This window comes from Gadus chalcogrammus, chromosome 4 (genome assembly GCF_026213295.1).
Source record: "Gadus chalcogrammus isolate NIFS_2021 chromosome 4, NIFS_Gcha_1.0, whole genome shotgun sequence".
Classification (NCBI taxonomy): Eukaryota; Metazoa; Chordata; class Actinopteri; order Gadiformes; family Gadidae; genus Gadus; species Gadus chalcogrammus.
Genome location: NC_079415.1, coordinates 9,463,936 through 9,478,322, shown reverse-complemented (window position 1 = coordinate 9,478,322; position 14,387 = coordinate 9,463,936). Strand labels below are relative to the sequence as shown.

The window sequence follows — 14,387 nt, the reverse complement described above, 5'->3', positions numbered from 1 at the left end:
TTGGGGTTTCTGGGTATACGCCTCTAGAAGCATGCAATAACAAACAACAGAAAGCTCGATAGTACTATGCTGCTACTGTTAAGTGCTGCTTCAATTACGAACTTCAGTGACCAGTAAGTATGCTCCTAACTGGTCTCACAGGAGTGACAAAACACGAGTGCCAAAGACTCACGAGCAGTTGCTAATCCATGTCCCTTTTTGTAGATGATCATCAGTCGCCTTAAACCTACCAGGTTCCTGGCCCCACAAACTATTCCTTAAGGGTCAACATAATGGCTGTCTATAGTTTTATTACGTTTGATGTTCAGATGCTATTTGCCCAAAGTATGCTCTATTGCCCTGTACAATGTCCATGAGGAGCTTTTGTGGAAGTCGGCCCTACAACTCCATCTAGTGCTGAACAGGATTTTAGAGTCTGGCTTATGAAATTGGCGCTGTTATGAATATTGTGTTCCAGCAACGGGTTGAGGCGCTGGTAAATGTAAACAGAGTCTATAGACGTTATAAAAATGAGTCAACCTCCTCATAGCAATTATCAATTTAACGAATGTGCCGCATGGATTGATGGATTTAATAGGCAAAATATAACCTGAAAACACGTCAACATCCTGCATCACACTTTTCTTTTGCTGAGTCAAACAAAAATATGAAACACATTATTATGCCACATTATTTGGACTTTATTTATTCATTCATACATTTGATCAAAAATGCAATTTCAAAAATACATTTTATCCACAGGCAATTTCAATACATACAAACATGTGTGTTTGTGTCTGCGACTGTGTGTTTTTGTGTTGTTGTTGGGGAGTCTATGTGTGTGCGTTGGGCTGTATGCTTTTTTTGTGGGAGGAACCCTAACCAAACCGCCTCTCAAAGCCCACTAGTACTGCGGGCGGAGAAGCTCTGAGATCATTTGTGATGTGGAGTTTTCAACACAGCATAAACAGGAAGAGGAAGCAGAGGAACAAAGAGAGGAGGGCTTTATTCTTTATATAAATAATATATGCATGCATGAACATGAATAAATAAATAAAAACTGGACATTAGTTTTATAGATAACTAAACTATATATTCTGCCTCCTCTTGACAGCACAAAGATGAGGTCATATTGAGGAAGTAGAGCCCTGTATTGGTATTAAAGACTTGGTCATGGTCACATCCTCTTAGTATTGATGGCTGAGTAGGTGCTGAACTCTGAGGGTTGGACTCTCTTCTTTTTAGGTCTCTGAGAACGTAGAGGGATATCCAGTGTAGCGTAACACAGGCCAACTTCATCCTGAGAGAGACATATAACCATCAATACCACTGATACATCATTACCCTACTTCACTCTCTGCTACACCATTACATCATCAACATACTGTACACTCTACTGTAACCTACGTCATCAACATACTGTACACTCTACTGTAACCCTACGTCATCAACATACTGTACACTCTACGGTAACCTACGTCATCAACATAATGTACACTTTGATAAACCATTACATCATGAACACGCATCATAGTATTACATTATCAACATAATAGTTGGTTTCCCGTCTCAAATCAAACTATTGAACAATGCTAAAGTGTTTCCCTTGTTAGACCCTTATGAGGCGACTCTACAGGAAGAAGCTACTTCCTGTAGAGCACTTCTCTTCCTGCGTCTAATAACACTTGACTATCACTGAACATTGGGTCCATTGATGTTCATTCAGCCTTCAGTAAACATCTTTGTACAGCGCTCCACCACAACCTGTAAATGTACTCCATACTGTCCTCTACCATTACATCACAAATGTACCTAAGTATATGAACTATACGTTACCTGGTTCCTGATTGATGTTACATCTCTACTGCTGGGTGATGTCTGAGCAACATGGAGGTCTTCATCTTAAAGAAACACAAACAGTCATTATAAGGCCACAAAACCAGCAAAGGGAGACAGTGGCTGCTACGGAAGACAATATGTAGCGTAGGTGTTCTCAAGATACAGAAGAGGCCCTTTAACAGAGATATATACACTACCTTTCCTTCTGCAGCGGAGGTAGACGACCAAGGATGAGAGGAGGGAGAGGAGAAAAGCAGAGCAGGGACACAGGATGCCCAGCAGCATCCAACACTGTCCACACTCTGGAGCAGCAGGGTCTACAGCACCGGCATCTAAAGGGATATCTAAGGACACATAATGTTGTTCAAATTCAGCGGTGATAGTTCATACATTTTTACAATCTTGGTTCATAGAAGTTAAGTTTGTTCGACCATTATTCAGGATATAACTGCTGAATGCTCCTGCCCACTAGGTAACTATTAAAGTAGGAAAGGACTTCGGCAGTACACACTATACGACTGGTCTTGACAATCAGTGGTGGTCTACGCTATCGGGTCATTTGTTTCCTCCCGTTGTCTGTTCCCACCGTCATCGCCGATTTCAGTCTCAGTCCCCTCTACAGGACGCAGTCAGGCCCGATAATACTAAACTGGTTTGAAAAGACTTTGCCCTCCTACCCCTAAGGGGGGCAGCACATTTACGTGTCTTAGACCCCGCACACTAAACAACCATCAGAGCCGACCTCAGCCCTGGTCGCTCCCCCCTCTCCCCGTCGGTGAACTCATTATCGTGGGTAAGTCGCCTCGTGGGAAAGGGCCGAAAGCTTTGGCTGAAGAATGTTGGCTGATTTATTTTGATGTTTTCATGAATTAATAAATTTAAATATTGGATATAATAGAGGAACATTTTAATTAATTAAACAATACAATAATGAATCAATACACTCTCTAGCCTCTACAATTGTTCTGACCTTTATCTTAAAAGTGCAGGATGATCGTAGGGATTGTAAATGTAATTGTAATGGTGGAGATGGTAGCGGCACAAATGCCTCCAATCAGCACATCCTGCCCATCTTTAAAAAGTGCTTGACTTGGAACACATTTGCATAAGATCCCGACATATGATAATATATTGAATTCATATTAATGAATTTGACAACAAAAATAGTCAACTTACCAAACAAAATCCTTGTGATTATTTTACCATACGTGTAGATATATTCTTTCTTGTTTCCTTTTTCCCCATTCAGTTCTTCAGTTCCACAGTAGTAGAGACCAAGGTGAGAATCATTGATGTTCTTAATCAGTAAGTCGTATGAGTTTGACGAATCGTTAAACATCATATTTAAATGGAAGAAATTTCCTCCATCCTCGCCATAATCAAAAATGCCTTCAGCTCTGTCCTTCCAATTCAGAGATAGTGTTGGCTGATTTTCATGAGAACAGTTCCTGTACCAAACAATATTTACATTAGTTGTTTGGTTACAGTCACAGTATAGAGTAACGTTTTCCCCTGGCCTCACGGTCAGCTCCACTACTGGGTTAGAGAGTACGTCCTGACAGGACACAACAGCACCTGAACGAAAAATACTTTCAATTAGCATTAAGATCCAACGTGTAGCAACATGGAGCAACATATGATGATACATAAATGTGATTTTAAAACACCAAATACCCATCATACCTGTTACACAGGACATCAACTCATGTATTATTGAAATAGAAATTTTAGCGTAAATATTTTACCCAAGATGACGGGAAGAAAGACATACGTCCAGCTCATCATGATGCTCTGTGGAGGAGTGAAGACATTTGATACTTTCATCACACCCATTTGACTGAAGGCGGAAGGATTAAAAATGACTTGTGATTGGTTGGCCTTGTGGAAAATGTTGCGGTTATTTCTATCTGCGAATCAGGCGAGGTGATGCGACCTGAGTTTCATTACATTTCCATATTAGATGAAACTTTTTTTATTTATTTTTTTATTGTCAAGGGTGCACGCAGAAATTTAAGATGGCATCAAACAAGATAGAGAAAGCTTCTTTTATTTTACATTACAAAGCAAATATAAATAAAAATATGGCAGAAAACATGTTAACATTTTTGTTTGGTAATTATTCAACAATATTTTGTCTAGCATTAAGTTTTCTTAATAACCAATGATACAGAAATCTTGTTTTAGTATTAATTGAATTCATTTTTTCATCCACAACTATCTGACAAACCATGTTTTCATATATTAATAGCATTTGGCGGCATCATAGGGAATCAAACCTAACTTTTGGCAAGGTGAAAACCTGGGATAAATAAGTGGCTCCTGAACTGGCTGACACATTGCAGTAAAACATGGATCCAAAGTGTCATACATTCTTAAAATAAATTAAGGCATTTGTAAATTCACAGGAACCCTTTGTCCATGGTTAGTTGTATCTCTTCTTCATCTCTCCTATGTGGTTCAACTGAGTTTGGGTATGAACTCAATATTTTTTCTGTTCTTATTCATCCGTCTGTGCATACACTTCACTTTTTGTTCATACGTGTGTGTGTGTGTGTGTGTGTGTGTGTGTGTGTGTGTGTGTGTGTGTGTGTGTGTGTGTGTGTGTGTGTGTGTGTGTGTGTGTGTGTGTGTGTGTGTGTGTGTGTGTGTGTGTGTGTGTGTGTGTGTGTGTGTGTTTTCTGATGGTGGTATAGCTTCTGCCTGTTTATAGGAAGCATTGCTGGTTGGACGGCGTGCAGACACCACAACTCTTTCCGCTGGCTGACATTGATGGTAGAGTTTCATTTTGGGGTTTCTGGGTAAACGCCTTTAGAAGCATGCAATAACAAACAACAGAAGCTCTGATAGTCTTATGCTGCTACTGTTAAGTGCTCTTCAATTACGACTTATGACCAGTATGCTCCTCAACTGGTCTCACAGAGTGACAAAACACCAGTGCCAAAGACTCCGAGCAGTTGCTAAATCCATGTCCCTTTTTTGTAGATGATCATCAGTCGCCTTAAACCTACCAGGTTCCTGGACCCACAACTTATTCATTAATGGTCAACATTAATGCTGTCTCTAGTTTATTACGTTTTGATGTTCAGATGTAATTTTGCCCAAAGTATCTCTTATTGCCCTGTAATTGTCATTAGGAGCTTTTGTGGAGTCGGCCCTACAACTCCATCTAGCGCTGAACAGGATTTTAGAGTCTGGCTTATGAAATTGGCGCTGTTATGAATATTGTGTTCCAGCAAGGGGTTGAGGCGCTGGTAAATGTAAACAGAGTCTATAGACGTTATAAAAGAGAGTCAACCTCCTCACAGCAATTATCAATTTAACGAATGTGCCGCATGGATTGATGGATTTAATAGGCAAAATATAACCTGAAAACACGTCAACATCCTGCATCACACTTTTCTTTTGCTGAGTCAAACAGAAATATGAAACACATTATTATGCCACATTATTTGGACTTTATTTATTCATTCATACATTTGATCAAAAATGCAATTTCAAATACATTTTATCCACAGGCAATTTCAATACATACAAACATGTGTATTTGTCTCTGCGTCTGTGTGTTTTTGTGTTGTTATTGTTGGGGAGTCTATGTGTGTGCGTTGGGCTGTATGCTTTTTTTGTGGGAGGAACCCTAACCAAACCGCCTCTCAAAGCCCACTCGTACTGCGGGCGGAGAAGCTCTGAGATCATTTGTGATGTGGAGTTTTCAACACAGCATAAACAGGAAGAGGAAGTAGAGGAACAAAGAGAGGAGGGCTTTATTCTTTATATAAATAATATATGTATGCATGAATATGAATAGCTAAATAAAAACTGGCCATTAGTTTTATATATAACTAAACTATATATTCTTCGTCCTCTTGACAGCACAAAGATGAGGTCATATTGAGGAAGTAGAGCCCTGTATTGGTATTAAAGACTTGGTCATGGTCACATCCTCTTAGTATTGATGGCTGAGTAGGTGCTGAACTCTGAGGGTTGGACTCTCTTCTTTTTAGGTCTCTGAGAACGTAGAGGGATATCCAGTGTAGCGTAACACAGGCCAACTTCATCCTGAGAGAGACATATAACCATCAATACCACTGATACATCATTACCCTACTTCACTCTCTGCTACACCATTACATCATCAACATACTGTACACTCTACTGTAACCTACGTCATCAACATAATGTACACTTTGATAAACCATTACATCATCAACACACATCATAGTATTTCGTTATCAACATAATAGTTGGTTTCCCATCTCAAATCAAACTATTGAACACTGCGGGACACAAGTGTGTCCCTTGTGAGACCCTTATGAGGCGACTCTACAGGAAGAAGCTACTTCCTGTAGAGCACTTCTCTTCCTGCGTCTAATAGCACCTCACTATCGCTGAACATTGGGTCCATTGATTTTCATTCAGCCTTCAGTAAACATCTTTGTACAGCGCTCCACCATAACCTGCAAATGTACCCCATACTGTCCTCTACCATTACATCACAAATGTACCTAAGTATATGAACTATACGTTACCTGGTTCCTGATTGATGTTACATCTCTACTGCTGGGTGATTTCTGAGCAACATGGAGGTCTTCATCTTAAAGAAACACAAACAGTCATCATAAGGCCACAAAACCAGCAAAGAGAGACAGTTGCTGCTGCTACGGAAGACAATATGTAGCGTAGGTGTTCTCAAGATACAGAAGATGACAGTTAACAGAGATGTATACTCTACCTTTCCTTCTGCAGCGGAGGTAGACGACCAAGGATGAGAGGAGGGAGAGGAGAAGAGCAGAGCAGGGACACAGGATGACCAGCCACATCCAGCACTGTCCACAGTCTGGAGCAGCAGGGTCTACAGCACCGGCATCTAAAGGGATATCTAAGGACACATAATGTTGTTCAAATTCAGCGGTGCTAGTTCTTACATTTTTACAATCTTGGTTCATAGAAGTTAAGTTTGTTCGACCACTGTTCAGGATATAACTCCTGAATGCTCCTGCCCACTAGGTGACTATTAAAGATGGGAAGGACTTTGGCAGTACACACTATACGACCGGTCTTGACAATCAGTGGTGGTCTACGCTATCGGGTCATTTGTTTCCTCCCGTTGTCTGGTCCCACCGTCATCACCGATTTCAGTCTCAGTCCCCTCTACACGACGCAGTCAGGCCGCATAATACTAAACTGGTTTGAAAAGACTTTGCCCTCCTACCCCTAAGGGGGGCAGCACATTTACGTGTCTTAGACCCCGCACACTAAACAACCATCAGAGCCGACCTCAGCCCTGGTCGCTCCCCCCTCTCCCCGTCGGTGAACTCATTATCGTGGGTAAGTCGCCTTGTGGGAATGGGCCGAAAGCTTTGGTTGAAGAATGCTGGCTTATTTATTTTGATGTTTTCATGAATTGATACATTTTAATATTGGATATAATAGAGGAACATTTTAATTAATAAAACATTGAATGAATCAATACGCTCTCTAGCCTCTACAATTGTCCTGAACTTTATCTTAAACGTGCAGGACGATCGTAGGGAATGTAAATGTAATTGTAATGGTAGAGTTTGTAGTGGCACAATTTCCCCCAATCAGCACATCCTGCCCATCTTTAAAAAGTGCTTGACATGAAATACATTTGCATATTATCCCGATATATGATAATTATTGGAATTAATATTAATGAATTTGACAACAAAAAAAGTCAACTTACCTAACAAAATCCTTGTGATTATTTTACCATATGTGTAGATAGATTTCGCCTTGTTTCCTTTTTTCAAAATCTTTGTTTCAGTTCCACAGTAGTAGAGACCAAGGTGAGAATCAGTAATGTTCTTAATCAGTAAGTCGTATGAGTTTGACGAATCGTTCCCCTTCATATTTAAATGGAAGAAATTTCTTCCATCCTCGCCATGATCAAAAATGCCTTGATATCTGTCCTCCCAATTCAGAGATAGTGTTGGCTGATTTTCATGAGAACAGTTCCTGTACCAAACAAAATTTTCTTTAGTTGCGAGTTTACAGTCACAGTATAGAGTGACGTTATCTCCTGGTCTCACGGTCAGCTCCACTACTGGGTTAGAGAGTACGTCCTGACAGGACACAACAGCACCTGAACGAAAAATACTTTCAATTAGTATTAAGATCAAATGTGCAGCAACATGGAGCAACATATGATGATACATAAATGTGATTTTAAAACACAAAATACCAATCAATCATTACACAGGACATCATATATAACTCATGTATTATTGAAATATAATTTTTTACGTAAATATTTTACCCAAGATGACGGGAAGAAAGACACACGTCCAGCTCATCATGATGATCTGTGGAGGAGTGAAGACATTTGATACTTTCATCACACCCATTTGAATGAAGGCGGAAGGAATAAAAATGACTTGTGATTGGTTGGCCTTGTGGAAAATGTTGCGGTTATTTCTATATGCGTATCAGGCGAGGTGATACGACCTGAGTTTCGTTACATTTCCATATTAGATGAAACAATTTTATTTTATTTTTTTATTGTCAAGGGTGCACACACAGAAATTTCAGTTGGCTTCAAACAAGATAGAGAAAGCTTCTTTTATTTTACATTACAATACAAATATAAATAAAAATATGGCAGAGAAAACATGTTAACATTTTTGTTTGGTAATTATTCAACAATATTTTGTCTAGCATTAAGTTTTCTTAATAACCAATGATACAGAAATCTTGTTTTAGTATTAATTGAATTCATTTTTCCATCCACAACCATCTGACAAACCATGTTTTCATATATTAATAGCATTTGGCGGCATCATAGGGAATCAAACCTAACTTTTGGCAAGGTGAAAACCTGGGATAAATAAGTGGCTCATGAACTGGCTGACACATTGCAGCAAACCATGGATCCTAAGTGTCATACATTCTTAAAATAAATTAAGGCTTTTCTAAATTCACAAGAACCCTTTGTCCATGGTTAGTTGTATTTCTTTTTCATCTCTCCTATGTGGTTCAACTGAGTTTGGGTATGAACTCAATATTTTTTCTGTTCTTATTCATCTGTCTGTGTGCATACACTTCACTTTTTGTTCATACGTGTGTGTGTGTGTGTGTGTGTGTGTGTGTGTGTGTGTGTGTGTGTGTGTGTGTGTGTGTGTGTGTGGTGTGTGTGTGGTGTGTGTGTGTGTGTGTGTGTGTGTGTGTGTGTGTGTGTGTGGTGTGTGTGTGTCTGTGTGTCTGTGTGTCTGTGTGTGTGTGTGTGTGTGTGTGTGTGTGTGTGTGTGTGTGTGTGTGTGTGTGTGTGCGTGTGTGTAATTTTTGATGGTGGTATAGCTACTGCCTGTTTATAGGAAGCATTGCTGGTTGGACGGCATGCAGACACCACAACTCTTTCCGCTGGCTGACATTGATGGTAGAGTAAATTTTGGGGTTTCTAACGCCTCTAGAAGCATGCAATAAAAAACAACACAAGCTCTGATAGTCTTTCTGATGCTTCAACTGTGAAGTGCTTATGACCAGTATGCTCCTCAACTGGTCTCAGAGAGGGACAAAACACCAGTGCCAAAGACTCCGAGCAGTTGCTAAATCCATGTACCTTTTTTGTAGATGATCATCAGTCGCCTTAAACCTACCAGGTTCCTGGACCCACGACTTATTCATTAATGGTCAACATTAATGCCGTCTCTAGTTTATTACATTTTGATGTTCAGATGTAATTTTGCCCAAAGTATCTCTTATTGCCCTGTAATTGTCATTAGGAGCTTTTGTGGGGTGGGCCCTACAACGCCATCTAGCGCTGAACAGGATTTTAGAGTCTGGCTTATGAAATTGGCGCTGTTATGAATATTGTGTTCCAGCAAGGGGTTGAGGCGCTGGTAAATGTAAACAGAGTCTATAGACGTTATAAAAATGAGTCAACCTCCTCACAGCAATTATCAATTTAACGAATGTGCCGCATGGATTGATGGATTTAATAGGCAAAATATAACCTGAAAACACGTCAACATCCTGCATCACACTTTTTTTTGCTGAGTCAAACAAAAATATGAAACACATTATTATGCCACATTATTTTGACTTTATTTATTCATTCATACATTTGATCAAAAATGCAATTTCAAATACATTTTATCCACAGGCAATTTCAATACATACAAACATGTGTGTTTGTGTCTGAGACTGTGTGTTTTTGTGTGGTTGTTGGGGAGTCTATGTGTGTGCGTTGGGCTGTATGCTTTTTTTGTGGGAGGAACCCTAACCAAACCGCCTCTCAAAGCCCACTCGTACTGCGGGCGGAGAAGCTCTGAGATCATTTGTGATGTGGAGTTTTCAAAACAGCATAAACAGGAAGAGGAAGTAGAGGAACAAAGAGAGGAGGGCTTTATTCTTTATATAAATAATATATGTATGCATGAATATGAATAAATAAATAAAAACTGGCCATTAGTTTTATCTATGACTAAACGATATATTCTCCGTCCTCTTGACAGCACAAAGATGAGGTCATATTGAGGAAGTAGAGCCCTGTATTGGTATTAAAGACTTGGTCATGGTCACATCCTCTTAGTATTGATGGCTGAGTAGGTGCTGAACTCTGAGGGTTGGACTCTCTTCTTTTTAGGTCTCTGAGAACATAGAGGGATATCCAGTGTAGCGTAACACAGGCCATCTTCATCCTGAGAGAGACATATAACCATCAATACCACTGATACATCATTACCCTACTTCACTCTCTGCTACACCATTACATCATCAACATACTGTACACTGTACTGTAACCTACGTCATCAACATAATGTACACTTTGAAAAACCATTGCATCATCAACACACATCATAGTATTACATCATCAACATAATGGTTGGTTTCCCGTCTCAAATCAAACTATTGAACACTGCTAAAGTGTGTCCCTTGTTAGACCCTTATGAGGCGACTCTACAGGAGGAAGCTACTTCCTGTAGAGCACTTCTCTTCCTGCGTCTAATAACACCTGACTATCACTGAACATTGGGTCCATTGATGTTCATTCAGCCTTCAGTAAACATCTTTGTACAGCGCTCCACCACAACCTGTAAATGTACTCCATACTGTCCTCTACCATTACATAACAAATGTACCTAAGTATATGAACTATACGTTACCTGGTTCCTGATTGATGTTACATCTCTACTGCTGGGTGATGTCTGAGCAACATGGAGGTCTTCATCTTAAAGAAACACAAACAGTCATTATAAGGCCACAAACCAGCAAAGGGAGACAGTTGCTGCTTCTACGGAAGACAATATGTAGCGTAGGTGTTCTCAAGATACAGAAGAGGCCAGTTAACAGAGATATATACGCTACCTTTCCTTCTGCAGCGGAGGTAGACGACCAAGGATGAGAGGAGGGAGAGGAGAAGAGCAGAGGAGGGACACAGGATGACCAGCAGCATCCAGCACTGTCCACAGTCTGGAGCAGCAGGGTCTGGAGCAGCAGGGTCTGGAGCAGCAGGGTCTCCAGCACCGGCATCTAAAGGGATAACTAAGGACACATAATGTTGTTCAATTTCAGCAGTGCTAGTTCTTACCTTTCTAGAATCTTGGTTCATAGAAGTTAAGTTTGTTCAACCATTGTTCAGGATATAACTCCTGAATGCTCCTGCCCACTAGGTGACTATCAAAGATGGGAAGGACCCGATAATACTAAACTGGTTTGAAAAAGACTTTGCCCTCCTACCCCTAAGGGGGGCAGCCCATTTACGTGTCTCTAGAGCCCACACACTAAACAACCATCAGAGCCGACCTCAGCCCTGGTCGCTCCCCCCTCTCCCCGTCGGTGAACTCATTATCGTGGGTAAGTCGCCTCGTGGGAAAGGGCCGAAAGCTTTGGCTGAAGAATGCTGGCTGATTTAGTTTGATATTTTCATGAATTCATAAATTTAAATATTGGATATAATAGAGGAACATTTTAATGAATTAATCATTTAATGAATCAATACGCTCTCTAGCCTCTACAATTGTTCTGAACTTTATCTTAAAAGATATTCGCAGGGATTGTAAATGTAATTGTAATGGTGGAGATGGTAGCGGCACTAATGCCTCCAATCAGCACATCCTGCGCATCTTTAAACAGTGCTTGACTCCAAACACATTTGCATATTATCCCGACATATGATAATAATTTGAATTCACGTTAATGAATTTGACCAAAAAAATTGTCAACTTACCAAACAAAATCCTTGTGATTATTTTACCATAGGTGTAGATATATTCTTTCTTGTTTCCTTTTTCCCCGTTCAGTTCTTCAGTTCCACAGTAGTAGAGACCAAGGTGAGAATCAGTGATGTTCTTAATCAGTAAGTCGTATGAGTTTGACGAAGCGTTCCACAGAATATTTAAATGGAAAAAGTTTGTTCCATTCTCTTCATATTCAAAAATTCCATTATCTCTGTCCTTCCAATTCAGAGATAGTGTTGGCTGATTTTCATGAGAACAGTTCCTGTACCAAACGATGTTTACATTAGTTGTGAGTTTACAGTCACAGTATAGAGTAACGTTTTCTCCTGGTCTCACGGTCTGCTCCACTACTGGGTTAGAGAGTACGTCCTGACAGGACACAACAGCACCTGAACGAAAAATACTTTCAATTATTATTAAGATCAAATGTGCAGCAACATGGAGGAACATATGATGATATATAAATGTGATTTTAAAACACCAAATACCCATCATACCTTACACAGGACATCATATACAACTCATGTATTATTGAACTAGAAATTTTAACGTAAATATTTTACCCAAGATGACGGGAAGAAAGACATACGTCCAGCTCATCATGATGATCTGTGGAGGAGTGAAGACATTTGATACTTTCATCACACCCATTTGACTGAAGGCGGAAGGAATAAAAATGACTTGTGATTGGTTGGCCTTGTGGAAAATGTTGCGGTTATTTCTGTATGCGTATCAGGCGAGGTGATATGACCTGAGTTTCATTACATTTCCATATTAGATGAAACTAAATTTTTATTGTCATGGATGTAAACACACAATTTCAGTTGGCATCAAGCAAGATAGAACAAACATGTTCGGAATCCATTTTGCTTTAATAAATTATTCATATATTTTATATCACAATACAAATACAAATAAAAATATGTCAGAAAACATGTTAACATTTTTGTTTGGTAATTATTCAACTCTTATTCTTTTTCTAGCAATAAGTTTTCTTAATCACCAATGATCAGAGGGAATCAAACCTAGTTTTGGCAAAGTGAAAACCTGGGATAAATAAGTGGCTCCTGAACTGGCTGACACATTGCAGTAAACCATGGATCCTAAGTGTCATACATTCTTAAAATAAACTAAGGCTTTTGTAAATTCACAGGAACCCTTTGTCCATTGTTAGTTTTATCTCTTTTGCATCTCTCCTATGTGGTTCAACTGAGTGTGGGTATGAACTTTTTTTCGGTTCTTATTCATCTGTCTGTGTGCATAAACTTCACTTTTTGTTCATACGTGTGTGTGTGTGTGTGTGTGTGTGTGTGTGTGTGTGTTGTGTGTGTGTGTGTGTGTGTGTGTGTGTGTGTGTGTGTGTGTGTGTGTGTGCGTGCGTGCGTGCGTGCGTGCGTGCGTGCGTGCGTGTGTGTGCGTATTTTTTGATGGTGGCATTGCTTTTTCCTGTTTATAGGAAGCATTGCTGGTTGGACGGCGTGCACAGACACCACAACTGTTTCCGTTGGCTGACATTGATGGTAGAGTTCATTTTGGGGTTTCTAACGCCTCTAGAGGGATGCAATAAAAAACAACACAAGCCTCATAGTCTTTCTTATGCTTCAACTGTGAAGTGCTTACGACCAGTATGCTCCTCAACTGGTCTCACAGAGTGACAAAACACCAGTGCCAAAGACTCCGAGCAGTTGCTAAATCCATGTCCCTTTTTTGTAGATGATCATCAGTCGCCTTAAACCTACCAGGATCCTGGACCCACAACTTATTCATTAATGGTCAACATTAATGCCGTCTCTAGTTTATTACGTTTTGATGTTCAGATGCTATTTTGCCCAAAGTATCTCTTATTGCCCTGTAATTGTCATTAGGAGCTTTTGTGGAGTCTGGCTAATGAAATTGGCGCTGTTATGAATATTGTGTTCCAGCAAGGGTTGAGGCGCTGGTAAATGTAAACAGAGTCTATAGACGTTATAAAAAAGAGTCAACCTCCTCACAGCAATTATCAATTTAACGAATGTGCCGCATGGATTGATGGATTTAATAGGCAAAATATAACCTGAAAACACGTCAACATCCTGCATCACACTTTTCTTTTGCTGAGTCAAATAAAAATATGAAACACATTATTATGCCACATTATTTGGACTTTATTTATTCATTCATACATTTGATCAAAAATGCAATTTCAAATACATTTTATCCACAGGCAATTTCAATACATACAAACATGTGTGTTTGTGTCTGCGACTGTGTGTTTTTGTGTTGTTGTTGGGGAGTCTTTGTGTGTGCGTTGGGCTGTACGCTTTTTTTGTGGGAGTAACCCTAACCAAACTGCCTCTCAAAGCCCACTCGTACTGTGGGCGGAGAAGCTCTGAG

At 39.8% G+C, this 14,387-nt stretch overlaps 2 protein-coding genes across 6 annotated transcripts; both read right to left on the bottom strand.

The window, feature by feature from the left end:
- Positions 1–1,075: 1,075 nt before the first annotated feature.
- LOC130380276 (uncharacterized) lies at positions 1,076–3,779 on the bottom strand. Of its 3 annotated transcripts, XM_056587430.1 has the most exons (5): positions 3,564–3,779; positions 2,995–3,393; positions 2,016–2,162; positions 1,816–1,880; positions 1,076–1,279 (listed from the first exon to the last, which is right to left on the bottom strand). In XM_056587430.1, the coding sequence occupies exons 1-5, from the start codon at positions 3,649–3,651 to the stop codon at positions 1,157–1,159; spliced, it is 822 nt and encodes a 273-aa protein (XP_056443405.1). In that variant the 5' UTR covers positions 3,652–3,779; the 3' UTR covers positions 1,076–1,156. The 3 variants fall into 3 exon arrangements, with proteins under 3 accessions (XP_056443405.1, XP_056443404.1, XP_056443401.1); XM_056587429.1 differs by lacking the exon at positions 3,564–3,779 and having other exon boundaries at positions 1,816–1,874; positions 2,995–3,515; XM_056587426.1 differs by lacking the exon at positions 3,564–3,779 and having other exon boundaries at positions 2,995–3,514.
- Positions 3,780–9,866: 6,087 nt separating this feature from the next.
- LOC130381844 (uncharacterized) lies at positions 9,867–12,749 on the bottom strand. 3 transcript variants are annotated; one of them, XM_056589642.1, is made up of 5 exons: positions 12,578–12,749; positions 12,005–12,403; positions 11,143–11,319; positions 10,941–11,005; positions 9,867–10,475 (listed from the first exon to the last, which is right to left on the bottom strand). In XM_056589642.1, exons 1-5 carry the CDS (start codon positions 12,663–12,665, stop codon positions 10,353–10,355), a joined length of 852 nt encoding a protein of 283 aa, XP_056445617.1. In that variant the 5' UTR covers positions 12,666–12,749; the 3' UTR covers positions 9,867–10,352. The 3 variants fall into 3 exon arrangements, with proteins under 3 accessions (XP_056445617.1, XP_056445614.1, XP_056445616.1); XM_056589639.1 differs by having other exon boundaries at positions 12,005–12,749; XM_056589641.1 differs by having other exon boundaries at positions 10,941–10,999; positions 12,005–12,749.
- Between the last annotated feature and the right edge of the window lie 1,638 nt (positions 12,750–14,387).